The sequence below is a fragment of the Gymnoscopelus braueri genome (assembly GCF_963280865.1).
Source record: "Gymnoscopelus braueri genome assembly, chromosome: 5".
Classification (NCBI taxonomy): domain Eukaryota; kingdom Metazoa; phylum Chordata; class Actinopteri; order Myctophiformes; family Myctophidae; genus Gymnoscopelus; species Gymnoscopelus braueri.
Genome location: NC_137606.1, coordinates 40784137 through 40810962, shown reverse-complemented (window position 1 = coordinate 40810962; position 26826 = coordinate 40784137). Strand labels below are relative to the sequence as shown.

Below are 26826 nucleotides of genomic sequence, written 5' to 3'. Positions count from 1 at the left end.
AAGGCCATCAAGCGCGGAGCGTATATCACGACAGCGAATGCGCGGCAATGTCCACCCGAGCAGATAGATGTCATTTGTCGGTCACCTGCGGGAGACATATAGAAAAGCTCTGGGTGTCACTGTCAAGACAGTTTTAATTAAACCTGACATATGTTGTAGTTCCTATAGATTCACCCCCAACACCCCCGTGCGCGGCACAAAAAAGGGGGAATTCACAAAAGGAAGTGAAAGGCGAAGAGAAGAATCCGTCTGCTAAAGCCATGTCCCTTTCTTTGTAATGGACTTATTAGATTTGTGTTGTCAAAAGGGATCGCCTCCTTATATGAGGCACAGGAATTTCTTTTCAGCCGCCATCAGACAAGGTAGCGAAGCGTGGCCGCTTTTTTTCCCCTGACAATAACTCCCGGATTTGTCTCTTTCACCCCCCCCCCCCCTTTTTTTGTTTCCTTGTCTCATCTTCGCCTCTTCTTCCCTCTTTCACCCCCCCCCCCCCACCCCCTGACACCCCCTGACACCCCCGCACCTCCCACTACTCCCCCTGTCTCCTTGCCCCCCCCCCCCCCCCTCCCCCCCTTCCATTGCCTTTAATGGGGTCCCCCCATCTCTCTCCCACAGAGATTTGTGCAGCCGACTGTGGTGGCCACGGCATCTGCGTGTCGGGCACCTGCCGCTGTGAGGAGGGCTGGATGGGCGCCGGGTGTGACCAGAGGGCGTGTCATCCGCGCTGCAACGAGCACGGCACCTGCAAGGATGGCAAATGTGAATGCAGCCCGGGCTGGAACGGAGAGCACTGCACTATCGGTAGGACGGAGAGAGGTGTGTGTATATGTGTGTGTGTGTGTGTGTGTGTGTGTGTGTGTGTGTGTGTGTGGTGTGGGTGTAGGTGTAAGTTGCGTGTGTTTGTGTGTGCACGCATGCGTGTGTAGGGGGGGAGTGGCGACGGAGGCGTGGTCTGTCTGTCTGTCTGTCTGTCTGTCTGTCTGTCTGTCTGTCTGTCTGTCTGTGTGGTTGTGTGTCTGTCTGTGTGGTTGTGTGTCTGTCTGTGTGGTTGTGTGGTTGTGTGGTTGTGTGTGTGTGTGTGTGTGTGTGTGTGTGTGTGTGTGTGTGTGTGTGTGTGTGTGTGTGTGTGTGTGTGTGTGTGTGTGTGTGTGTGTGTGTGTGTGTGTGGGAGGGGGGAGGGGGGCGTCCATCTGCTGAAGAAAGGGAGAAGCATGCTTAATTGAATTTGTGCAACTCGGTAAAGCATGAACAAGTTTGCTCAAGGATCCGAGGCTTGCCGTCATGCATTTTAATGTGGGAATGTGCTAAGGTGTCCCTTTCCTTTAACTCGACTCATCCTCTCCCTCGTGCTTTTCTTTGCTCCCTCGCCATTCACTGTTGCTTTTCAAACGTGGACGCTATAGGCGAGCGGGTTCATAACTAGCCGACGTCTCGATGTCAACAAGAGAGATGTCGCTTTGCAGGCAACGTTTTATTCAAGGGCTTGTGTAAACATAAATGATGCTCCATTGCAAAGCTGGCCTTGCTTAGATGCAGCCTTATACCGCATGTGCCTTTGTAAAGGTAAACATTGATGGAGCTAGAGTTATTAAATAGAACTGGATGTGCTGTGCTAGCATATAAAGCCACAATGCATTAATACCACAATGTCTTCATGTCAGTCATCCATTTTCCGAAATGGATGCTGTGGCTATTTGTTTGGATTACTTTGGATTACCTTTACATTACTCAGGAAAACATTGCCGATTTGAAACTTAAGTCCCATTGTTCTGATGTGAGCAGATCATTATATAGTGTGGGGAAAAATACAGAATGTATGTCCGATAACGTGAGGCAACACGTTTAACACCATTGGTCGTACATTTCTGCATTTCACAGAGAAAAACACAGAAAAAAATGTTTTTCCAACAATATATGATCTCCTCACATTAGAATCAGTAACAAGTAATATACAGTTAAGGGGGAAACAGTAACTTTGCATTACTATTTTGTCTTTTGTTGATTTTGTTTTTAACTACATACAGTATAAAAATATAATATTAACGGTAGCCCATCAGGTTTGAGAGGCTGCAATATGTGCACTTTTTAACTTCTGTGAGGTTTATTTTAGCGTTTGTTCAGTAACAGGATTCTCCCCTTCTTCAGTGATAGTAATATAACGAGTAACATAAGTAATAACTTTTGATACCAAGTAATGACTTAAGTATTATTATCGTTACTTTTGTAAAGGTGAAATAAGTAAAGAGTAAGTACTTTGTAACTGATCAGAACGACGGGATTTAGGTTCAAAATCAGCGATTTTCCCCCTTTAAGACTAGACCCTGTCAAGCATGCAGAAGAGGGGTTCTGCTAGCTTAGGTTTTATATATCCTAATGGGTGTCATCATGCAGATCATATGACAGGGCTTTTCTTGCTGTGGACATTGTGATAACACAGCTGAGCAGCAGTGCTGGGCAGTAGTTTTTTTTTTTGTGGTTTTTTGATGGGTTCACCAATTTGGTCCAAACAACGAGGGTTCCATTTGCTGAGGGGTGATTAGTGGAAATCCATGCCTCTGCTTATGATATCCCCCGCCTCTGGTCATTCATTTTTTATCACCGATGGGAATGTGTTTTACCCTGCTTCTGGTCAGACTTAATTGAAAAAGTGTAGATGCTCTTTTAGCTACAGTTACATAACACCCTAGTATGTGCGATTAGGGGAGTCGACGTCATGTTGGAGGTACAAACAAAGGTGGTTCTTGTGTGGATTTGGTCATAAGATGGTGACTGTTGCATGTCCCTGCACTACAATAACCATAGTTTTGTGCAGAAAAAAGATACCGCTGTATACGATCTGTCTCACAAACTCAATGCTGAGATACCTGTGTTGTTTGCACCTCCAAGACGACGATGGCTGATTTGGCAACGGCCCCCCCTAATACCTGTATGTGTGTGTCATAGAATAGCCCAGCATTGCTGGTCACTTGTGCAAACTGCTCAGCTGTGTCTATCTCTGTTACCAATATGTAAAAAATCTGCATGACCAGTAGGACATAAACACTGAACTAGCACTCAACACTGACCCCCTGCTCTGGAATGTGGCCCCGAAACTCTACTAAGGACATTTGGAAAATAAATATTTGGTCTGCAAATAGCATAATATCAATTTCATTATTTATTTTGTACTTTCGTTCTTTATTTCTCTTTTGTCTGCATTCGTTTTGGATGCAGACAAAAATCGCACCGAAAATGCCCACAGCCAAAATGACAGCATGCAAGGTTTTCCTCTCCTTATTTTATTCTTACTAAGCTCATGATTGATTTGCCGTGGTTTGACAGTTTCAGTTTAAGAAAACCGAAATTGGAGCCATTTAGCGAGGCGGCGTGGTGAATTCCAACTAGAGCTCCCTCACTCATGTGTCACTGTTATGGTTGGCGGGCGAGCTAGTTTGCTTTGATGGCGTCTGATGGCAGGGCTGTCAAAGCCACTGTAGCTACTGTAACAGTCCATCCAAAAACACTCGCTCTAGCATGCTTGCTGTGCAACTCTAACAATCTGTGGTCTGTGTTGTACTATTCTTCTTTTCTCTTCTCTTTTCTCCTCCTCTCTTTTCTCCTCTGCTCTCCTCTCCTCTCTCTGTTTACCAGTGGTGGAAAAAGTACTCAAATTCTTTACTTAAGTAAAAGTACCAATACTGCAATATAAAAATACTCTGTTACAAGTAAAAGTCTAGAATTCAAAATTTACTTGAGTAAAAGTACAAAAGTATTGGCATCAAAATGTACTTCGAGTACCAAAAGTAAAAGTACTAAATATTTGAAAATAGCCGATCTACAAGCTCACAACGCGTCGCGATGCGACGCGTTGTGAGCTTGTAGATCTGCTATTTTCAAATAGCCTAGGTATAAAATAGGGTTAAAGTGGTTAATGTATGTTTCATTATATCATAGTTTATGTCTGAATAGTAACTAGTAACTAAAGTTTTCAAATAATTGTAGTAGAGTAAAAAGTACAATATTTGCCTCTGAGATGTACTGGAGTAGAAGTAAAAGTACTGAAAATTGGAAATACTCAAGTAAAGTACAAATACCTCAAAATTGTACTTAAGTACAGTACTTAAGTAAATGTACTTAGTTACTTTCCACCACTGCTGTTTACGGTTGCAGTTTCACATGCTAGCTCACTCATTATCCCATTCCACAGTCCAAGCACTCAAGCATCAGAGAGGAAGAGCGAACACAATGGCCATTCCCCCTCCCCCGCCGCCACGAGCTTTCAATGAAAAGGAGTTTGCAACACCCACACACATTCAAGTCAATAGGGGAGACAGGACAAACGTCAAGAATCCCAAGTCTCGTAGGTGAACGCTGCTTTCCATATTCAATGGAGGCCGCCCGGAGGAGGGGGGAGGGTTATTTTTTTTTCTCCCATGGAGTGCTATGGCACACCTTAGAGCGTTGCCGGCTGCGCCCCCACAGCCAGGGCTCAGCGTGTGAATGTTTTATAATGCAATGCATTATTGATGGGCCTTTTTTATATGTGCCACCATTGAGATCCCTGCTCCCTCAACTAGAGTATCCCTAGCTGGCTTCCATTAACCCATTGATACCTGGAACGCATCTGTGTCACTTTAGATGTCTTTGGCTATTCAAAAATAGCAGATATACAAGCTCATAGCGCGGCACCGAGTGCCGCGCTATGAACTTGTAGATCTGCTATTTTTGAAAAATCGTGAAAAATTTTTTTTTTTGATTTTTTTCCAAAAACTGTTAGGATTTCTTTTTTTTTAAAGAATCGGCTCAGGTCTTAAAGGGTTAAAGAAGCCAAAGATCTCAATTTAAATCAATTTTCATTATTGCGAGCCCTTCATGCCCCGAGCCGTCTGCCGGGGCGTTGGAAATCTGACTTGGTCATACCCGCCGCCCACCGCTCACCAAAGCCTCTGGTGACCTGACCTGCTGTTCGAAGATTAACCACGTGAACCCTATAGCGTCCCTTTTCTGGGCTGAGCGTTCGGTGAGAATAGCAGATCTGCAAGCTATTTTCACCGAATAGATTTGGTGCAGAGCGGTTGGTTCTCAAAAGTGGGCTGCAGGGACCCCTCAGGGTTCATTGAGGGGGTTCCATGTGGACCCTTGCAGGTCTGTAACTCTGAGAGTGTACAGATGGAACCAAAGGGGTTCCATTCTCAGAGTTATGGGGGTTTGAGAACCACTGATATAGAGGGGAAAAAAATAAGCGGACTTAGTATAGAGCCCTGGGAGACCCCAGACAACTACTGTGGGGTTTTAGGGGTTAAAAGTGCCTTCTCTGCGGAACACTCCACCCCTACGCACGCACGCACGCACGCACGCACACACGCACGCACGCACGCACGCACGCACGCACGCACGCACGCACGCACGCACGCACGCACGCACGCACGCACGCACGCACGCACGCACGCACGCACGCACTCACACACCCTATGTACCATATTGCTTGTGTTTCAAGGGTGGCAATATGTGCATCAATCACATTGTTTCTGAAATGCGCCCCAGAGAGACATTGCACTGATCTCTGCAGATGATAGAGGACAGATTGCGATTTTTTCCTTGCAGAACGGATCTCGTTTCATGAACTTGCTCTCCCTTGAACTGGTACTCTCTCTCTCTGTTTCTCTACCCCCTCTCTCTCTCTCTCTCTCTCTCTCTCTCTCTCTCTCTCTCTCTCTCTCTCTCTCTCTCTCTCTCTCCGTCTCCGTGTGTCTCTCTCCCTCCGTGTGTGTCGGCTTGTGGTGTTGTTGTGTTGCTTGTGAAGAAGCATGTTGTTTGCTCCATGACTGCACTTCTTTCCTTTGTGTTTACCGTCCTTTCCTTTGTTTTCTTCCCAGTGTAAAACTAACAACCTTTCCTCGCTGTCTTGTCATTTTGAAGTGGCACTGTTCTCAAACCTTCCCTTATATGTCCTCTTGTCTTTTATCTTCCCAAGCTCACTATCTGGATAAGGTAGTGAAAGGTATGGCATTCCTCCTTCTTTGTCTCTCGCCTTCCTCTCATCCTAACCATGTCGTTGACCACCAGTGGTGGTTCAAGTGCTCAGCCGCAGTACTTGAATCAAAGTATAGATACTTGTGGAGTACTTGCTTTAAACAAAATACTTATTGAAAAGTACATGGTTTAAAAAATGTTTTCAAAAGTAGAAATTATATTTTCTTTTTAATATCAATGCATATTTTTTTTATGTAGTGGAGTGAAAGTTCTAAGTATAAAAAAAATAAAACAAATTCTCAATTAAATTACAGATACTCAAATGTACTGAAGTACAGTACTCAAGTAGATGTGCTTAGTTACTGTCTACCACTGCCACAGGCCATACATACTCCAGCACTGACACATGCAACAAAGAAGAAACCAAAAAGAAAACGCACCGCACATCAGCGCCAAACCCTCTCCATTCTAAACACCAACCACCATCGACTTTCTTTTTTTTGCCACGCTGTCACGCCGTAATCTCCACTTAGCACACTTTCGCACCCCGGTGAATCTGGTTGGCCCCGCCTCTTTGAGGTGTGGAAGGCCAGGGGGGGGTGGGGGGTGTCTGGGTTTTATGTGCAGGCATGCTCTCTCAATGGGGGCGGTGTTGGGAAAAGGGGTCTCTGTAACCGTAGCCATGCATTATGGATGAGTGTGCAGCTGTGAACGGGGTGCTGTGATAGGCCGCAGCCTCCCTAATTAAAAGTGCTCATAGGCCGGGTCGGTGCAGCGTGAGTGGGGGGGGGGGGGGGGGGGGGGAGTAGAGGCTCGTCCTTCCGCGGTCAATCCGGCTTCCTCCGTCCTTGGTAACGCAGGGGTCCACCAAACGTTTTCCATGCCAAGGAAGTGAAGGTTTAAATTTGAAAAAATTATGATTATTTATTCAAACGTTTTCAAACATTTTCTATATTTTTCTAATATTTTCAAAAATAGCAGATGTACAAGCTCGCAGTGCGTCACGAAGTGAGCTTGTAGATGTGCTATTTTTGAATAGTCAACATATAAATGGATGAAGTGGCCCAGCGGTCCAGGCGCATACCACTGCTGGTAATCCAGTTTTACAGCGTATCGCGGGTTCGACTCCCGATCCCGATGGCCTTAGCTGTGTGTTACAGTTTACAGTTTAGGCATTTAGCAGATCCTCCCATCGCTCTCCCCATTTCCTGTCAGCCTACTTTCCTCTCAAATAAAGGTAGAACAAGCCCCAAAAAATACCTTAAAAAAAATATAATGATGCCAAGGACTCTAAACTTACGGTAACTAGTCCTCACACCCGTCATTTCCACCGCACCATCCATCCGGGCTATGGGACTGTAACCACCACGACTACAGATCACATAGTCTGCGAGGACTGTTCACAAAAAAACGGCAGATAAACAGATTACATTTGGGGAAAAGTTAAGAATTGGCTTCTCACTCTCTTTATTTGTCAATGGTCAATGCCTGTGTGCAGGTTCATTTCAATTGGTCAACCCACTGAGGCGAAAACGCAGGTTCTAGACAGACAGAGGTTTCTTCATTTTACAGTGGGATAAATAGAAAATTGCAAAAATACCCCCTCTATGGTAGCACTTTAACTATTTGTTATTATAACCAATTAATAGATCATTTATAAACCATTAGTTAATGAGTTATTAATGTCTTGTTAAATATTTGTTAACAGTTAAGGAGTTAGAACTATGCCTTATAGATAGTTAATAGACTACTCACAAACTATTAGTTTATGAGTTATTAATGACTTGTTACTATGTTTTAATAGCTGGTTAAGGATTTATATAACTATGCCTTATAGATAGCTAATAGATCACTCACAAACTTTTACTTAACTGACTTGTTAACTGTATGCTAATGATTATATGCCTTATGAATACTTAATAGATCATGAACAAGCTATTAGTAAATCACTTACTAATGGCTAGTTAAGTATTTGTCAATAGGTTATATATGTTATTGGGACATTATTCTAAAGTTGCAACTATTCCTCATTTTCTCATGTTAGTAAATGAGGAGTAGTTGCAACTGTAGAATAACTTCCCAATAACATATAAATCATTAACAAATACTTAAATGACCTTTTACAGATCAGTTGTTAATGATTTGATTCCCATCTACTTTTAATTTAAACATATTCATTTTCTCCCAAAATAGTGAAAATAGCCAATCTCCAAGCTCTTATAGATTGGGTAAAACTTTAGAATAACGATTCGTTATAGTACTGTAAGTATTTAATAGATCATTCATAAACTGTAAGTTTATTGCGAACGCAGCGGAAGGAGGCGCGCCGAAGGCGCGCCTCCGCGCAAGTGGAGCTTACTATGAAACCGTGCTCGGCTTGTGAGTGTGTGTGTGTGCGTGCGTGCGTGCGTGTCTGTGTTCACTGCCTGCCTGCAGCTCCTCTGAGATAAGTAAATGTCCAATTTAGACGTACCATACATCAAATGAAAGGTCTTTGAAAACTGAACACACCTGTCAAGGTTGCGTTTACGCCTGCCCCTTCCCCCGGAAGCCACGCCCCAGAGAAGGCTCCTAAAAACTCCCCATTGAAACCCCATGTTAAATGAAAAGTGCCCGAATCGCTCCGAAACTTTTTCTACCCCCCCTAAGTGGGGGTCTACGAACAAATACTTCGGGCTCGGATTTTGGCTCCGCCCCCCGGAAGTGGGTGAAACAGGCACTTCAAACACTTTGTTGAATTGTTCAAAAACATTCAAAAAATTTTTTTAGTGAATTTGTATTTTTCTAAGATGCTCCTTTTAACGCAGATTTTTTTTGTATTTTATTTGTATTTTTTCATTGGTTACTTTTTTTTAATCTTTTTTTTTCATATTTATTTAATTTTTTTTGCGTTCGCTTCCCGCGTTCGCGCGTCTTACTTGTATATATATATATATACATATACACACACACACACACACACACACACGCACGCACACGCACACACACACGCACACTTTTCAACTGGTCCCCCTGGGGCCTCACTTTGAAAACCACTGCTGTTTGCACTGCATGCCACGAGAGCGCGCGAGCGCTTGCAGCCTCACCTCCTGCACTGTTTCAATCGGGCAGGGCCACAGCAGAGAGGGGAGAGGGGGGTGTCTCTTTCTTGAAAGGGCTGCCAATTAAGAAGCATCTCAAAGGAGTCTGCACCAGTTGTGCTAATAGTTTGTTCATCCATTGGGTCAATAAGAGGCCGGCTGCTCTCTGTGGCAAGATCATAAGAGGCAGTTATGTTTGCCTTGGCAGTAGGAACCCAAAGAGAGGGAGTATCGATAGAATAAAATAACATAATAATAATTTATTTTTTTGTATTTATTTATGTTTTATTCTTGCTGTTTTTCTTTATATCCACCACCGTTGATGGCAATTTTCCAGCAATGTTAAGGCTGCTCGATTTGTTATTCTCTCATATCGCCAGATACCCGGGAGGAGGGCTTTTTAAGATGACGGAAATGTCTATCGGTTTACCCTGGCCCTGTGTGTAGAAGTGAAAACAAATGGCAGCAATAACAAAGCAGCAAACATCATCTTTTGGGCTTATGAAGCACAATTGCCTTTAGCCCACTACAAGCTCATAATGTGTCGCATGCTTTGTGAGCTTGTAGATCTGTGATTTTCGGTGTGCGACACTGACAAAGTATTAATCAGACAGACAGAAGACAGACAGACAGACAGACAGACAGACAGACCCACTTATAGATAGCTACCTCTTTCAGAGCCACACCGTCAAAAATGGATCATATTGCAAGAGAGTTATGAATATGTCACGTAAAGCACTAGAACTGCTAAAGTGTGTTGGAGAAACACATTGGTAAAAGTTGTCCATTCAATCTATACATTTTTTAATAAATATTTTAAATTTTAAAAACCTGTTATTTTGAAGTGTAACAACATTATTTGGATGACATTTATGTGCCATTCATGTATAACGTACCTGTTATGAATGGCGACGGGTATATGTCATTCATGTATCATGAATCATATCTCAAGTGAGTCATGAATGTGTCACCACTTGTAAAGAGAGGAGTTGTGCCTAATGTATGCTTCGTCGTACAATGACACCGATCTGCAAATAGCCAATCCGCAAGTTCAAATATACACATTGTCGCATCTGCGACACACTGTGAGCTTGTAGATCAGCTATTTCCGGCCTGCAACACTGTCGTACAACAAAGTATCTATCAGGCTTTAGCCAGTCATCGCTCTTGATATGCAAATGGTTTCCCAAGAACCACATTCAACTCAAATCTATTCTCTCAGTGTTGTTTCTCTCTCCTCTCCTCTCCTCTCCTCTCCTCTCCTCTCCTCTCCTCTCCTCTCCTCTCCTCCTTCTTATTGCCCTTTCTTCCATGCTGCTGTGTTTCTTCACCTCAGTTTTCTCTCTCCAGTATTTCTCCTATTCATTAACCCCACCCCCGCTCTTCTCTCTCTCTCTCTCTCTCTCTCTCTCTCTCTCTCTCTCTCTCTCTCTCTCTCTCTCTCTCTCTCTCTCTCTCCCTCTGTTGTTCCCTCGCTCGCTGTGTGATATCAGAGCAGTTAGGCAGCCACCCCGTTCTCTTTGGTCTACTAAATGGGTCAAACACAGCATCCTCTCTATCCGGGCGACCAACCGCTTGCAACACAAAGCACTGACAGACTCTTTTCGTTTTAAACATTTGATAGGTCTATCTCGAGATGTTGTTGACGCTTCTTGCCTTGCGCATCGTGGGGACCTGAATCGTAAAGATACCAGTTAAATGTGGATTTGCAGCGAGAGATAATCCTGTGATATACAGTAGTATTATGTCCCTGTGAAGCCCATCCCCAGAGAGATTCAGACGGGAACGTTTCACCTGTCGTTTGTGCTCCAACCTCCTTCTTTCACTCCCCCAAACTCCCTAAGACACCCCCCCCCCCAGACCCCGTGGTCACATGCCCAGGAGCGAAGCCCATCCCTTGCAGATCGTCGCTGTCGGGTGGACGTTTCATTGGTTAAATATTTATGAAACCCATAGACAAGACGTAACCATTTTCAACCTAGCATCTAATCCCTATTTAGGACATGTCATCTTAGATTTTCAAGACTGTCATACAACCAAGTATAAAATAGGGCAATGGTTCTCAATTTATTTTTAATGTCAAGGACCCCACACAATCTATTAGGCTACGGACCCCCATCTGAACATATTTTGTGCCAGATGCCAGGGATCTCCATACAAGATATGTGTTGTTAAAATGTACATTTTTCAAGATTTTGGAGAAAATAGCAGATCTACAAGCTTTTTGAGCTTGTTGATTGTCTCTTTCAAATAGCCAATGTACTATATAGGGTTAAAATGGTTGAACTGATTTTGATGCTATATTAACTGACTTTGCCGGGGGTCCCCGGACCCCACTGAAATAGGGCATGCATTTATGAAGAAAACATAACAACTCTGAAATGTCAAGATGCAAGGTTTCTGCCCGGCAGCGACGACAAGCGGGAGCGTAGCCCTCTCCTCTCCTCTCCTCTCCTCTCCTCTCCTCTCCTCTCCTCTCCTCTCCTCTCCTCTCCTCTCCTCTCTGTGCTGGCTCGCTCCTTCTAACGACAGAAGGCAACACTCCGTCTGAGGAGGGGATAATCTTATTGATTAGCCCGCAGCGCTCTCAAGAACTATTCATCAAGGAACGAGAGCAATAACAATATGGAGCCGTTTTCAGCAGCCACCTCCGCAATCCCTGCCCTGATTCACGACGTTCCCGCCGACGATAACAATGAGAATGGCAAGAACGCTCCGGCGGTTACATTTAAAACAAACAAACAAAAAAACACTTAAAAACAGATCCAATTACAGCGCAGTACAGGAATGTAACATTCTTGCTAACAGGCTGTAGTAGCAGTGTGGATGGAGCAGGCCAATCTACTGTAGTAATGAGTGAATATTGATTCAGAAGATCCCTCTTATCTCATTCTTGCTGCTAAGGGATATGAGAAGCTTCACAAAAGGTGTATCAAATTAATCAACTTCAGCCTGGGGCCACATTACCGCTTGCCCTTGCCCCGTTTACAATCTCTACATGCCTTTAATAACCAAATGAACCCCAGCGTCCCTATATGATATGATATTCGGCAAAAATAGCGGCTGTTTTCAGCGAAGACATTTTGGTGTAGAGGGAGAAAAAAAATGGAGTGGACCCCTGGGGGACGACGGTCAACTAAGTATATAGGGTTTAATAAAGTCACGACGACACCGGAAAAATAATTGCAACAAACTGTCGCCATTGACTCACTTTATTTTCATGGTGTGTGTTTTTATTTTAAAGTTTTCCTGTACAGTATTGATATCTATCAGTATACAACATTTTATTATCCGTTCGCAACCTCCTCTGGCTGTCATTCCTCGCCAAACCTTTGTCTTTGTGAATTTCTCCCCCCTTTTTTTTTTGTTGTTTACACAGAGGGCTGTCCTGGATTGTGCAACGGAAATGGTAGGTGCACCCTGGGTAACAGTGGCTGGTACTGCGTGTGCCAGCTGGGCTGGAGGGGCGCCGGCTGTGACACGTCCATGGAAACCGCCTGCAGCGATGGCAAGGACAACGACGGAGGTAAAATACCACATCATCAACAAACAACCCAACCTTCTGACACCGGCCCAGCGTCGACCGCTAACTAGACACACGCTCTGACTCTGAAATGAAAATCAACAACCCGTGCACATGCACACACAGCGCGCACACACACACACACACACACACACACACACACACACACACACACACACACACACACACACACACACACACACACAGCATGCTCCCATTTCCCCCCTCCCCCTGTGTGTACACTAAATAGGGAAGGAATATGTATTTGTCGTGCGGCTATGCTCCCCGCTTAGGTGAGAATGAGGGATGACTTCCAGGCTTTATTAAAGAGAAGAGTAAAAGAGAAGGCCATACTGGCCCCAAGAGAGAGAGAGACAGAGAGAGAGAGAGAGAGAGAGAGAGAGAGGGGGGGAGAGGGAGAGAGAGAGGGAGAGAGAGAGAGAGAGAGAGAGAGAGAGAGAGAGAGAGAGAGAGAGAGAGAGAGAGAGAGAGAGAGAGAGAGAGAGAGAGAGAGAGAGAGAGAGAGAGAGAGAGAGAGAGAGAGAGAGAGAGAGAGAGAGAGAGAGAGAGAGAGAGAGATTTTGTGCGTGAGTGAGTGAGTGCATGCTCGTTCCTTCACTAGCCCCGAGCAGAGCCAGGCACACATACAGAGAGCTGGCTGGGTGGGCCTCAGTGCTCTGGAGGCAACGAGACAGAGACGTGGCCGTTAGCGAGACACAGCAAGCATCCCCTCTTTATGCAGGCAGGAGCTGTTTTGTCTCCCCATCAGCGTGTTTGGGACCACACGGAGCACAAAGGCAAAGACAGGGGCCCCTGCTATGGGGATCTGAGTGACTCCTGACAGCACAGAGTTTATTTTTACCACCCATCTGGACAGATCGGTCCCTGGAAGCAAAGGGCAGGGTGTTGGATGACCCACTTCGGTGAAAGTAAAAAGTGCATCGCGCAGCACAGCAGCCCTGAATTATTTCAGCCAAATTACAGGAGAGAGAAGTGTGAGCTGTGCCAGAGGTGCAGAGATGTTCTCCAGAAAAAGACAGGTGTTAAGAGAGTTGGCTTAAAACTGTGCCAGGAATCAGCTATCAACATGAATTAACTCCCCACCGACTAAACTAGTGGTTCTCAAACTTTTTTTTCATTTCAAGGACCCCCAGTTTACTATGCATTACGGCCACGGTCGGAGCCCTATAACTGAGAGCGTACCAATTAAGTTGAACCAAGTGGTTCAATTTGTACACTCAGAGTTACAAGTCATTTAAGCTGGGGGGCCCCCCTAGAAACCCCTCAACGACCCCTGGGGGTCCCCGAACTCCACTTTGAGAACCACTGGACTAAACTCTACAGGCACAGGTTTCTTTGTCTGTGTGTGTGTGTGTGCGCGTGTGCGTGTGCCCTAGCTATTGTTATAACAGTATGTGCGCGTGTGACTTTTTTTCCCGACCTTGGGCAGACGGGCTGGTGGATTGCATGGATCCAGACTGCTGTCTGCAGGCTACATGTCACACCACCTCCCTGTGTGTGGGCTCTCCGGACCCCTTGGACATCATCCAGGAGACGCAGATGTCCTCCAGCCAGAGCAACCTGCGGTCCTTCTACGACCGCGTGCGCTTCCTGGTGGGCAGGGACAGCACCCACGTGGTCCTCGGAGCCAACCCCTTCGATGGCAGGTGAGTCGACAGTTGTGCGCTCCTCGGTGGCCCGGGGGAATGCGCTGGGTGATTCCGGCGCCGTCGTTCCGCCGTGTTGTTTGTTGCTAATTGGATTGGCCCCAAAATAGTGGGACCGCCACCTTCCCTTTGGGTAGTTAACCCATTAAGACCTGAGGCCGCTTCTAAACATTTTCTAAATCCTAACAGTTTTTCGGAAAAAAATTTAAAAAAAAAATTTTCACGATTTTTCAAAAATAGCAGATCTACAAGCTCGTAGCGCGGCACTCGGTGCCGCGCTATGAGCTTGTATATCTGCTATTTTTGAATAGCCTAAATACATCTAAAAGTGACACAGATGCGTTCCAGGTATTAATGGGTTAAGACCTATTTTCAACCTTGTTGTTTTGTTCCAGCGACCTGATCTCGCAGCAAATCACAAAGTAATGTAGTATTTTCTCTTATGATATCAAGCGTACCGAGTGGCCTCAAACTGGCATTGTCTGTGTATTGTGTGTTGTGATTTTTGTGTCCTGATGGCTGTTTGGTGCAAAAAGAATGTCCGCAAGGACAAATAAAGCATCTATCTATCTATCTATCTATTGTTTTGACATCAAATTAACCTTAAGACTTACCCTACCCCTAAACTTAACCAAATTAACACTGCCTAACCTTAACTCGACGGAATTAATTAAGGATAAACTAACCTCCCAAAGACGAGCCCCCTGTCAGACCCTCTGAAAGCCACGGCCCCACACTTTGAAAACCACTGTGTTAGAACAACGGCCACTGCACTAATAGAACCTGACAGAATTCAAAACACTTCCCTATTTTGAGCCGAGACTGCTCAATGCCTAGCGGCACGCGCAGAGGTGTGGGCGGCTGTGCCGCGAACGGCGGGGTTGAGACGGACAGTGTATAATTCGCACTTGGAAGGATGACGGACAGAGGATGATGGACAAAGAGGGGACGTGGTGGACGGCTGAGGGACGTTCCCTAGCCATGGCAGTCGTCTCACATTCATGTATTGTGATTACTTCTATTGTAATCCATCCCAATGCTCGCCCTCCCAGAGGCAGAGTGTGCGAGTATAGGGCCCGGCCAAGGAATCCGAGATGCTTTCATACGAGGCAGGGATAGCTGTCACAGAGTCCCATGTGACTCCTGCGCGTGTCTCTCTCTCTCTCTCTCTCTCTCTCCCTTTGTCTCCGTCCCTTTTCATCTTTAATCGCTCGTGAGTCGGTGTCACCTCATTTGCATCTCATCGTGGCTTATTTATTCTCCCTTGAAATGAGCAGCAACAATAAGCAACGCAGGCATTAAAGCACCGTTAGATCTGAAATATTCTTGAAATAGTTTGGTTCACTGTTTTGATCAAGACAGAGGAAAATCATGTCGGAAAGGCAAACCAGAAGAACCTCGTTTTGAATAACATATCGTCGCTGTCAGGTGGAAACCCTGTATGTCCAAAACCCGTTACTTTTCAGGAAGTGGAAAAAAATGGTTGCTTGTTCCAATGGATACAAATTTCTGTAGTCACAAGCTCTTGTAAAAAATATCAAAAATAGACGAAATACGGAGATACAAGGTTTCTGCCTGCTAGCAAAGATATGGTGTGATGCGACATTTCATCTCCTCCTAAAACGATGGTGAAGTAGTTGTGGGTTAACACGTCTCTATTTTTAGTCCGGCAGAGCTGACACTTGTTCCTGAAGTGGAAATTGATGATTACGAACTGCCCGCAGCTCAAGACGGGATCATTTCCTTTGCAGTAATTCGCTACACAACCCATCGCAGCATTGGGTGTTTGTAATGATGCTTTTTTTTTTCTTTTTTTTTTCTTTCTTTCATGCGTGTGTGTGTGTGTGTGTGTCCGTGTGTGCGTGCACGCACACATTTTTGGCATTGCTAATTTGATGCTGCTCTGTTTAAACAATCCACACTGAAGGATGTTTCAAGTACGTCCTTAATAAATACAATATTCCATCTTGCTTTTCCGTGACTCCTCTGTCTGTGGATATTCAGACATGGCCAAAAGATATCCAGTTTGCAATTAGTAAAGGTCAAGATGGTACTGTACATCAACTGTCCTCGAAGCCAAAGACAAATGTTGCGAGTTTTTCTCGACACTCGAGAAAAACACTTAATAACACTATGTGACATTTTCCCTCATGTTTGCTGGCATTCAAGGACCACTCAACATTTTTCTTTCTATTTTTTTCTTCTTTCTGGATAGACAGAAAGGGGCGAGCGAAAGAGGTACAGTAGGGGCAGAGGAAGGGCTGAGTCTCTCTCTCGCGTGCGCTCTCTCTCCCCGCTTTCTCTCTCTCTCCCCGCGAGAAGAAAATGCGACCATAAATAAGTAAAGAAGAGGAATCCAGTGATGAGCTGCAAGATTGGAGACCTCAGCTCACCTAAAAATATCAGTTATAATCTATTATTCATGGCGTGGTATTCATTCCTCCTCCCACTGACAGATATGAGGGGTTATGACAGTGGGGCTGTGGGCTTTCAAATGAGCCTCGCAGGCCCCGGTCTGAGCATCTTCCTGATGCATGCCTGCCTGGTCACCTGATCAGCCCCCTATTGATCCTCAAACCACTTCCTCCTGCTAGTAGACATGTTGGACGGCTGGTCCTGATGTCTCCCACCGCAAAACGCTGCAAAGGTGCCACCGAATAAAGCATCAGCCGCTCTGCACGAAGCACCACAGCTCCCAGCCACCACCCACGCACGCACGCACGCACACGCACGCGCACACACACACACACACACACACACACACACACACACACACACACACACTGATTGATTGATTGATTGATTGATATCTTTATTGATCATAAAACATATGTCACATGTAACATACATCTGACCCACCATAATCAAAAGGATAACGCAAAAAAAGCTTACAGCTTGTCTCCATTGCGGGTCCTTACTATGAGGTGTGTATGAGGTCATGTAGTGCGGTGCTGAAATGTATTGTGTTCAGGATGTGCTAATGTGTCCCTGGGCACATGATGAAGAAGTCTCTGAGTGGATGCGTGGGTGTACGGGAGGATACGTACGATACAATAGATGCATATTTACAATATACCATCTAACAACTGCAGAAGCACCCATTGCAGTGGTTCTCAAAACCCCAAATTGATAATGTATTTGGCCGCAGACCCTCCCTGGACTTTTTATCGATCGTTTGATTGAATACTTTATAAACATGTTTGTTTAGAAATCTATGCTAAAAGGATAACACAAAAAGCCTCGGGGGCTGTTTCCATTGTGGTCCATGGTATGTGACCCCGCTTAATCACTGGGCTATTGAGCACAGCATTAAATGGGGATTTTATTCGTGAAGTGTCTGTGCGCGATTCATTGCAAGCTCACGGATCAAGAAACCCTTGTATTGACATTATGTGGGTACAATTTGGCACTTGTAATGACAAAGAACGACAAAGTGATTAAGAAGTGAAACCGCAAAATCGACAACAATAAGAAAAAGTAATAGAAATTAGACCGCAGCTCGAAAGTAGACGAGAAAACGATTTGAGAGACAATAGACAATGAGGGTGTCTCTGATTGGACCGGTGCTGTATGGGTGCAAGTAAAATGTAATTGATATCAGAGTCGTGAAATAGAGGGCATTTCCCTCATTTCCAGGCAGATTTTTATTACTGCCTTGCTTTTATTAGCATTAAACCATTAGTGTTCCCCCCCCAAAATCCTCCCCAGTGAAAGTAGTTTGTTTTGCTTCTGGCACTGGATGTGTAGTGCTTCAGCTTTTTTAGCAGCGTTATGTAATTTAAGTGCTGAAAGGTAAAGAGGGAGGCGTCATCATCTCCTGCTCTTTAGCTCAGGGGGAAAGGAGAAAAGGGACCTGGGTGACTGACGGAATAAATGGACATGTTGATATTTGCTATCCATTACACCGTGTAATCAAGTCGTTTGCATTGGTAATGATGTTGTTGTTGCCACTGTGATGAGGCCAGACTTTATTTGCCTTGCAAAATCTTCCATACTTCATCCTGGAAGCAGTTTGTTTTCCTCTCTCTCTCTCTCTCGTTCTTAAAGGGGCATGAATCCCGACGCTGATTTTGTAGTTTGTTTATTTTTGTACTTTTCTGGTTCTGGTGAAACAAAGACAGACGGGTAAAAATATGGAATGCTGCATAAAGCTGACCTTATAGTACACTGTGATGTAAGTAGCACAGCTGCAGATGATAAAAATAGTGATGGGTGTGTTAGATGTACAGTAGGTGTGCAAGTGTTGACCACTGTCTATGCTTGCACATTGTTACGCCTACACCTAACACACCCATTTATAAATGGTTTTAGCTTCAGCTGTGTTGCCTGAAGTTTTTAACCTCCACGGGAAAAGAAGCTACAAAATCAGCCTATATATAGGGTTTCATGCCCCTTTAAATTCCAATGCAGTTTGCTCTGAATTACTGGTTTGTAGTTGATGTGTGGAATAATTTAATCTCAAATCTAGGCGCATCGGTGACACAATTTTCCCAGCAACGTAACGTCCTTCCGCTGTCCTCGCTGTCAACTCCAGATGGCACACAATGAACCGTAGGGTTCAAGACATTTCTGAAGTCCTTTTTTTTTTCTTCTTTTTTTTTTGACTTTGTGAATCACCCATCCTCCAGTCGGAAGTCTCTCACGGGTCTGGAGGGTTTCCGGGGCGACAGCTTCACGCTTCCTCCGCCTCCCCCCTCTATCTCTCTGCCATGTTTGATGTCAATATTTAAATCATTTGTCTTGACAGCGAGGAATCGCTCTCCCCATGTGGCTCACAGAGCCAGGGAGGAGATAGTTCCACTTTCACGGTTCCATCTTGAGAGAACGTGGATGGTTGCCCTTTCAAATAAGAATTTCTAAAATAAACTGCCGGCATGAATGATTAATCGCAGGCAGCCAGGCCAGCGCATGGGTTAACGTTGCTGGTAATTCTATGTAAATGCACCCAGATGGATCTTGTGGCGTGGGGCGTGAGGATTCGGAGCAGTATCTCCTTGCTTGTTTACAGAGCAGTGTTGGATAGCCAAGGTCTTCTGAAGGGGACCCGGCCTAATTAACATAAAAGTGGGTTCCTGGGGACCTGGGATATTGTGGGGTGAGTGCTCTTGCCTCTGGTAAGGACATGATGAGGGCAGCCACTAACACGCCAGTGTTAATTGTTTCCAGTACGTGGCAAATGTTTAAGACCCAAATGCATCTAAAATAGCCGGGGTGCAATGGAACCGGTGGCAGTGAAGCATTTGTTTGGGGACTTTTTTTTCTTTTTTTTTTGCAAACCACCACAGAAACAAATGCTGACCACGCGCCAGCTGAACAGCGCTAATGACGAGGGCACGACTCGACAAGGAAGGAGCGACGACACAACACGGTCTAGATTTGCCGCCCTCCCGATTTTGGACGAGTTCCCGCTATCGATTGACGAAGAGACTGATGCTTGGGTCTAATTTATGCGGCGCGTGGGGTGGCCAATGTCAGAGCGCCGATCTGTCGAGGCCCTGATAACCAGCCAAGCGGGTTGCGCAATCCCCCCCCTGCCTGTCATTTCCCCTGTCTCTCTTTGAATGCCATAATGGAAAAGATAAATCCTCCCTTTGTGTTTGTTTTTTTTAATTAGCGCCAAGGCAAAGCGAAGCCTTCGCCGTCTCATTATCCTTCGACTGCGGATGGAAGGGCCTCGAGAGGCGTCCCGCGACGTTATTCGTTTGTTTACCGACCGCGTCGTTCTGTTTGGCTGTCGTAGTCGCTTGTGTTTATTTCTTCCGTTTTTCCATCAAAACTTCCGTTTGCATTAGCCCCACGCTGTGTGTGAATTATCCATCGCAGTCTGTGCTTTCTCTGTGAATGCTCGTGTGGTTTCACAGGTGAGCAACAGTAATGGAAACTAGACATAGTAAACTGGACCTGAGTTGGCTCTGTACTTGTACTACTTTTTTTCCGTGTATGTTAACCCCCAGAATATGGATACTGGGGTTCAAGTGGTTTAAGTTTTTCTCTTCTCTCCCACACAGCCATGCGTGTGTCATCCGCGGACAAGTGGTGACCTCGGACGGAACGCCGCTGGTGGGAGTCAACATCAGCTTCATCAACAGGCCCTCGTATGGCTATACAATCACTAGGCAGGATGGAAGGTAAGTATGGCTATACAATCACTAGGCAGGATGGAAGGTAAAGACTACACACACACACACGCGCACGCGCACGCGCACGCGCACGCACACACACACACACGCACACGCACACGCACACGCACACACACACACACTTATATTTAGCACTACATAGTAGAGTACTGTATACTGTGCAGCGTACAGGATGCAGTCTATAACAGAAATTGTCAGAAAATAGAGAAACTTTCTTTTTTTTGTTCAAAAGTGAAAAGGTTCTTTAGACTTTATCTGTTATGAAGAGCACACACACAATATTATAATGAGCTGTCCCATTCAAAGTACTTGTCATTTCTCCGTCATACAAAATACAATAAAGCCCAGTACAGTATCTGCCATAGACACTGCAGGACGTGTTTGGTTATAACCTTGGTGTGAAAGTCTCCCATCCTCCAGCAAATCTATTTACAGTCAGACGATGTGTTCTGTCCAAACGCAGTTTCACTCAGACAGTCAATGAGAGCCATCACAATGTGAAGTGTGTGAGGAAGACAGCTACTCTCAGGTGCTAAAATGCACCAGAAACAAGATGAGATATTTATACAAAAAAGGAAAAGGGGAATGCGTGCCGTGAAAGGTTTTTTTTCCAGTCCTTGCATCACTTCACAGTGCTTTTGCAATGTTATTGTGGGGGGGGGGTTACAAAAAGATTAAGCTTATTTGTTTATATATTTTTTATTGTGCAGCGAAAACAATGGTTTGTGGCATATAAAGCCATTATAAACTCCCTCATTGGCAGAAACATTTATTAATCAATTACCTTATGATTATGCTATATGATAGTGGTTTGAGGATATTTCAATCACTCTGTGGTTCTAGTGTTAAGGTACATATACGTATATAAGTGAAGAACACCACATTTCACTTCTACATATATAGAATCTTTTTTGGTTAGAGTGCAGATCAACTACCTTTCTTTTTTTTAAGCATCTCTTAACACACTCACTGCCAGGTATTAATTAATTAATTAATCTAATTCATCGATCCGCCACTGCCAGCGGTTTTAGCTTATTTTGAGTCTTTTTGACGATCCACTGGTCTTGTTTTTTCAACCCGGATGTAGATGTCGTGTCTGTTTTGGACTGCGGGTTACTAGGCCTGCTTGAAAGAAGTGTAGAAGACGTCCAGACTGGTTCGGATCAGCATTCGGTTTATTCAGTAACAAACAGCATAGCAAAGTTTCCAGGGAGCCCCTCCGGCAGCCTCACGGCGCGGAGTGGCACACAGTACTAATGTCACATTTCAGTTCCATTCTTATACACTGTAGCTCACATTAGAATAAGGAGGAGGTTCCTGCGTGTGTGGAGGTCAGCCCTAAAGGTGATCAGATCAACTCCTTTGATCAGGTCCTAAATGTTAATGTCTCTCTGGCTGCATCCTGGATCCGTGCCCACCCAGCTGTTGAGGTGTGAAGAGGCCACTCTCTGATCAAACTGTCTTCATGTTAACAATAGAATTTGTAGTTCACAGCTAGCACCCAGCCTCTCCTCTTCAGACAATGGCTCAGGATTAGCATCAGCAGCACCTATGCAACATGTCTGTATGCAAACGTGGACAGCATATATGGTTTAGACTTGTGTGTAATGTTCATAAGATATAAGCAATAAGGTCTAATACACGACATAGACAAACGATGTCTCCGTGGGGAGACGAGTCTCTCCTCTTGCCATCCGGAACAAAAACATTGTAACCGCAATCGTCCGTTCTGTTGTTATCGGCAGTTGAATATGGCTCGTTTTCACCAGAAAACACAGTCTGGGAGAAGAGATCCGAGCTAGATGTGTTTTTCTAAATCTCATAACATTGGAGTGAACAGGGTTATTATTTTTTTTGGATGACATCATTTCCGGTTCTATCGTTCTCTCGCAGTCAAGGCATCATTCATAGGTTGGCGAAGAGCGCCCTCCAGCGTAATCACTAAAAACATGTTTTTTTTTTAAATGGACGTAGATCTACGTCAATGGCAGTCAAGCGTTGGATTTTAAATTACGTAGATCTACATCAATGGCAATTGATGTCAATGTGTCAATGTGTTAAAGGGATAGATCACCCCCCCCTCGAGTAGTCCCCCCATGGAGTCTTGAATTCATCCATTTATTCTTTTTTTTGGTCAAATTTCTAAGCCAATTATTCGATGACCATCAAATTATTGGCTTAGGAATGCGATAAAAAACTAAAAAGACATCCATGAATTCAAGTTTCCATGGGGAGACTAATCGATAGGAAAAAAAAGTCATTTTGGGGGTGAACTATCCCTTTAAGCTGCATGGAATATACACATGTATTACTGTGAGGTTTATGTGCCAAATGCTAGTGCCAGCACGACTCACAACAGTCTCTCCATCTCGAAATGTGTCCCACATTGATCGGCTTGTGCGCTTTCATTTGGACCAATTTGGGAGCACTTTTGGCTTGATTCCTAGTGAAATCAAACAAAGCCCTTCTGGTAGACTGCCGAGTTTTATGCATCAAAAGAAGTGGGAAATATTGAAATATGCCAGTAGAACGCAGCTCACAGTGGCAGCGAAACACAGTATACAGATGGCCGCTATTCATTTGACTGTGATAGATTTAGTGAGAGTCCTAAGTGAGATAATATGTCATTTAAATCTCGGTTTATGCACAAGGTGTGTACAATTAGTAGGAGAAATTGTGTTATGGCATGAAACAATTCACTTTCACCGCTGCATTATGCCAGAGTGATCAGTAGCATCAGGCTTTCAAACTACCAGAAGAAGTACTCTGATGTTAGTAGCAATACCACAATATAGAAATACTAATATAAATAAAATAGTAAAATCATTGGCATCAACATTTACCGTACCTACAGTACCAAAGTAAAAGTAGATACATCTTCCAAATGTATCTTTTTCTTCTTTTAAAAAAAAATGCCGTAAAAGAGCGTTGCCATTTGACACGTTGTGAGACAAAGTATAAAATAGGGCTTAAGTCGTTAATGTATGTTTTGTAATAATAATCTTAATCTGCAGTAAGTAACTAGTATTTAAAAGTAACTATTAACTAAACCTGTCAAATAATGTTAGGGGAGTAAAAAAAAGCACAATATTTGCCTATTTGCCATATTTTATACTCTATACTTCATACTCTTCCATTTTCCGTTACACATTATCGTCAAGTGATCAAGGCGGATCCGTCAGATTTTTCATATTCCATCCTGAGATTCCTGATTGGTGAATGGTGAACATTGCTGGCCCACAATAACCTACCTGACCTGGTGGAGACCTGTGCTCCGAGGAGCACTTTTTCTAGTTTGAAATGCATTCGTTTGCATCTGTTCTGCTCACTGTAGCATAACACTGTTTCTGTGTAGTCATCTATTTAGATATATAGTAGAATAGATGCCTTTCCTGTAGTACAAAACAAAACAAAAAACATGTATGGTATAATTAATTATGTTAGGGAGCTTGAAGGCACTCTTAGGCTGCATGCTTTGCTGATCACAACTCTCCTAGACCGACCAATATTTTAGGTGGATATATTGTACATTTTTCAATAGAAGTGCAGGTAGACCAACTACAACCACCGCAGCTGTACTAGTTATATTGTATTAACATACTCAAAATACAATTGTATTAAAAAAAATAAGTGATGGATTGCAGCTTGGAGGAAAATGTGGGGTACTCCATTACAATATAATTTTTAAGGCAGTCCAGGGGACTAAGGCAGTCCAGGGGACTAAGGTAGTCCAGGGGACGTGCCCCGGTTTGTTTTAGCATATTTTTAACATTTGCTTTGGCAATGTAAACATATGTTTTCTCGTGCCAATAACGTTCATTTGATTTGAATTGAATTGAATTGAATTGGATTGACTAAGATTTTCTGGAGTACACATCCAAATCCTCCTACACATAATATGTGTAGGAGGATTTGGATGTGTACTCCAGAAAATGGATATTATCCAGTTTGACACTCTTTGCTTTGTAACCACTACATGTAAAGTTGGATGTCATGCTAGGCTAGCCTTTACCACTATAGTGGCCATTATCCACTAGCATTAGTGGATAATGGCCACTATAGCGGTAAAGCCTAAAGACCACTAGTGGACCCTGAGTTGAGGCCTGTTGGCATGGCTGACAAACAGTAGGTTGGGAGGTTTAACCAATTAAGGCCTGAGGTTCTGATTCTACTAAATGTCTTCTAAATCCTATTATTATTATTTTTTTAACCTATGTTACTATGTCAGTGGTTCTCAAACCTTTTCATGTCAAGGATCCCAAAATGTATATGTATTTGGCCGCGGACCCCCATCTCAAAATATTTTGTTCCAGGGGCCCCCAGAAGCAAAGAGTTAAAAAATGTTCGCTCTAAAAATATATATATTCAAAGATTTGCACACTTTTTCTCGATTTTTCTGAAATAGCCAAAGTGTAAAATAATGCTTTTTAGCTCAAATCTAAAAATGACACAGATGCGTTCCAGGTCTTAATGGGTTAAGGCTAATAGCCTTCATGATGATATAATATCTGAGGATTGTTGTTTATTATAGTATTTACTGTAAGAAATATCCACTACTTGTAATTGTCATGCTCTTTACGTCTTTAAAATGGTCAAAATGACGGTAATAATATATATATATATTTCTTTAATTAGTTTTTCATCCTTATTCCCTGCAAGTGTTTCCATCCCTTTCCTGTGAGTGCACAGGTATTTCCAGTGGTGGAAAGTAACTAATTACATTTACTCAAGTACTGTACTTCAGTAAAAATTTGAGGTACTTTTACTTTACTTGAGTATTTCCAATTGTCAATACTTTTACTTCTACTCCACTACATTTCAGAGGCAAATATTGTACTTTTTACTCCACTACAATAATTTGAAAACTTTAGTTTCTAGTTACTAGATTTTAATTATCATTACAAAACATACATCAACCACTTCAGCCCTATTTAAACTTTGTCTGTTTTCAAAATATTTGTATATTTTTTATACATAATGATACCTTGTGAAACGGGACATTCTGCATAATGAGTACTTTCACTTTAAGTATATTTCGATGCCAATTCCTTTGCACTTTTACTCAAGTACATTTTGATTACCGGACTTTTACTTGTAACAGAAGAGTATGTCTACATTGCAGTATTGATGCTATTACTTTAAAATGAGTACTTTCCACCACTGGGTATTTCACCGGACCATTCTTTATGACAGCCTCTCATCATTTTAAGTTAGTCCTCCTTTCATCCCTTTGGAGGAATGGAAATCACCATGGTGTGGCTGAGGCCTCAGTTGTCCTCCACATCTCCCTCTCTTCTAGAGACTTCAGACACATTGTGACAGAAAGCCAGTGAAAGGGGTGCACTGAGCAGGAGATCCAGAACGCTGTATTTTCCGTCCATCAAGTAGAATCAGAATAATGAATAAAGCGTCATAATACCATCACATCAGGCTTTGGTTCAAACCTGTATCGATGCGATGTCTGTGCACTTTTCTTCTCATGTTTTGGATCTGGGTTGTACTCGAGCACACACTGTACTGTAAGGTACGTGCTTACACACAGCACATTCCTCTTAGAAGTCAGGGAAAATCCTTGTGCCAAGGCGAGCTCCTCCATCACAGCATAGCGTGGATTCGTGTTTGCTCTGCGAGACCCCCGCCCCCCCCAGCCCCACCCCGCAGCACCAACATCAGTCACTGATGCCCTAAAAGCCTGCATCCCTGCTGCTGCATGGGTTGATCTTCATCATTCCCTTTTTTACCCCTCTCTCTCTCTCGTTCCCTCCATCTTTATGTCGATCCGCCCACACCGCTTCATGCTAAAATCTCTCTCTCTCTCTCTCTCTCTCTCTCTCTCTCTCTCTCTCTCTCTCTCTCTCTCTCTCTCTCATCCCTACCTCGTCATCTACACAGTCCTATCACATTCCATCTGCGTTTACATCTCTTCACGCTCGTCCGCTCACAATCTCCCTCTCTCTCTCTCTCTCTCTCTCTCTGTGCCCTTAAGCTTTCTCCTGTTTGGGTGCCACTCCCACTTGTGCTTCCTTTCCTGTGCCCCTCTCTCTCTCTCTCTCTCTCTCTCTCTCTCTCTCTCTCTCTCTCTCTCTCTCTCTCTCTCTCTCTCTCTCTCTCTCTCTCTCAGGTCTCATGTCCTGTTCCACTGCACTGACTCGACGTCCATCTTTTCGGGCATGCGTGCGCGTGTCCTCGTTTTTGTGTGATATTTTTTCTTTCGCCGCCTTTCTCCTTCTCTCCCCTTCCAGCGTATATGTGTAAACACTACTCCATCTCCCAGTGCTCCCCTGTAAACATGCCCCGTCTCCCGCAACTCCCCTGCAATCACTGTAAACACGCTCAGTGCAGCGTGAAATCAGAAATGCACCTGTTCAGCCACTTAGAAATGGGAAAGCTGTCTCAACTCATTTTTATGATGTGTTCTTTATTGTCCAAGGGCTTATAGTTTTTTTTTTAATTACCTCCCGCCC

At 44.0% G+C, this 26826-nt stretch overlaps 1 protein-coding gene across 1 annotated transcript in view; it reads left to right on the top strand.

Moving 5' to 3' along the window:
* The window catches only part of tenm4 (teneurin transmembrane protein 4), a 319789-nt gene that overhangs the window by 182300 nt on the left and 110663 nt on the right, over positions 1-26826 (top strand). The window contains exons 14-17 of the mRNA XM_080429457.1: positions 616-801; positions 12412-12558; positions 14006-14222; positions 20231-20350. Coding sequence (XP_080285583.1) covers positions 616-801; positions 12412-12558; positions 14006-14222; positions 20231-20350 — 670 coding nt within the window. The remainder of the gene's footprint in view (positions 1-615; positions 802-12411; positions 12559-14005; positions 14223-20230; positions 20351-26826) is intronic.